The sequence below is a fragment of the Fukomys damarensis genome, unplaced genomic scaffold, assembly GCF_012274545.1.
Source record: "Fukomys damarensis isolate Sample0158 unplaced genomic scaffold, DMR_v1.0_HiC HiC_scaffold_20, whole genome shotgun sequence".
Taxonomy (NCBI): domain Eukaryota; kingdom Metazoa; phylum Chordata; class Mammalia; order Rodentia; family Bathyergidae; genus Fukomys; species Fukomys damarensis.
The window spans coordinates 41,205,490-41,207,077 of NW_022900932.1; the positions used below are offsets into that span (position 1 = coordinate 41,205,490).

Consider the following 1,588-nt stretch of genomic DNA (forward strand, 5'->3'; position numbering starts at 1 on the left):
GGAAGGTAGATCCATCATTGCCAGATCTGCCAATTTTGCAAAAGAACCAGAAATCAGGATCTTTGTATAAAAGTATATGATTTTTAAATGCAGGCAACTAATCCCAATTGGAAGAGGGAAGGAAGGGCCAGGGAGGAAAGGAGGTAGTAGACAACAGGAAGGAAGAGAGACTAAAAGAGAAAGAACCTTGTGCAGAACAATTGCTGCCTGTTTGTGACGCTTTCCTTATGCAGTCTTTTTAATTTCCCAAAAATTCAAGATGTGTTTAAAAACTTAATTCAAAGTGCATTTGGAAGTAGCTAAAAAATGCAGGTGGAATTTCCATTGCCTTGCCAGTTCTTTAAATCTAGCCGGTTTTTATTGAGCACCTAACAAGTGAAAGTTGGTCATCATACCACATTAAAAGTGAGATGCATTGATTACATTAAAGAAAGAATGGTCAAAATGACTGACACACATATTTTAGCCATTTTTTAAAGGATGGTTAAATATAGAGACTTGTTTACCAAAGAAAAGAAAAGAAAAAAAAAAGACCTAGGGCTGGCGATTTAGCTCAGTGGCCCCACACCTGCCTCACAAGCACAAGGTTCTGAGTTCGATCCCCATATCCCCTTCAAAAAACCCTATCAGAGTACCCAACTTCTACAATTCACTTCTGAATTTTCGTGGTTAATGGGAGGTTTCAAAAATTAGGCATTGCTCTGCTTTAAAAAAAATGCAATTTTAAAAGAATTGAAAGGCAAGCCTCCTGAAAATATTTTCTCGAAGGCAGTTTTGATCCATGAGGTCACAGAAAATTGTGTTTCCACAGAAGTCATCTATGACACACACCAAGCCACCCTGAAGTTCACACCGATACAGAAGGGGGTCGATCTGTCATCGTGTCAGCAGAATAGGTAAGACATTGACCAATTCAACCTGGCTCAAGTTATCTAATACTCACCACTACATTTTAATATAAATGTGTTAAAATACATTGCATCTTGCTTCCCACGATTCCTATTGCTTTAGTCACTCCTACTTCCCTCTGCTCTGCCTCTCTGCACCACTGTAGTTCTGGCAAATTTAATGTAAGCCTATCTTGCTCCTACTATTTCTTCTGCTGTTAGAGACCTTCAAAACCTTTCTCTGCCTCAGAGATCCCCACCCACCCCCTGCCCGCTTTAGAATCTAGACTCCTCCTCGTTCTATGCAGGTGGCCCTCGGTCTACGTTGCCGTTAGCTTCCCCGCCCCGTCTCCCCGCAGGCCAGCAGCCCCTCAACCGTTCCAGAAATTGACGAAGAAGTTGCAGACCGAGCGCCACTTCTCGGCGCAGTAGGTCTCCGTCAGCTCCGCGTTCTCGCTGTCGCCCAGCCCGTCGGGGTTGGGCCCGGTCCCCATGGGTCTCTCCTCCCCCGGGTCCGAGGCCGTCTTCCTCTTGCCCCCTTTGGCCTTTTTCTCAGAGGTCTTCTCTTTGGGCAGCGAGCTGAGGGGCCGCCCCCGGCTCCTGGTCCTAAGGCTGGGCTCCCCAGGAAGATCCTGGGCGGCGGGGCGCTGGGACGCGGCCTGGCGGAGTACGAGGCTCAGCTCCGCGCCGCGGCCCTTCCT

At 47.0% G+C, this 1,588-nt stretch overlaps 1 protein-coding gene across 1 annotated transcript; it reads right to left on the minus strand.

The window, feature by feature from the left end:
- Window positions 1–568: 568 nt before the first annotated feature.
- Window positions 569–1,588, minus strand: Fgfbp3 (fibroblast growth factor binding protein 3; the record flags this gene model as incomplete). The annotated part of the gene is made up of 1 exon (XM_033766341.1): window positions 569–1,588. A coding segment is annotated over one exon (330 nt), but the record flags the coding sequence as incomplete, so codon positions are not given.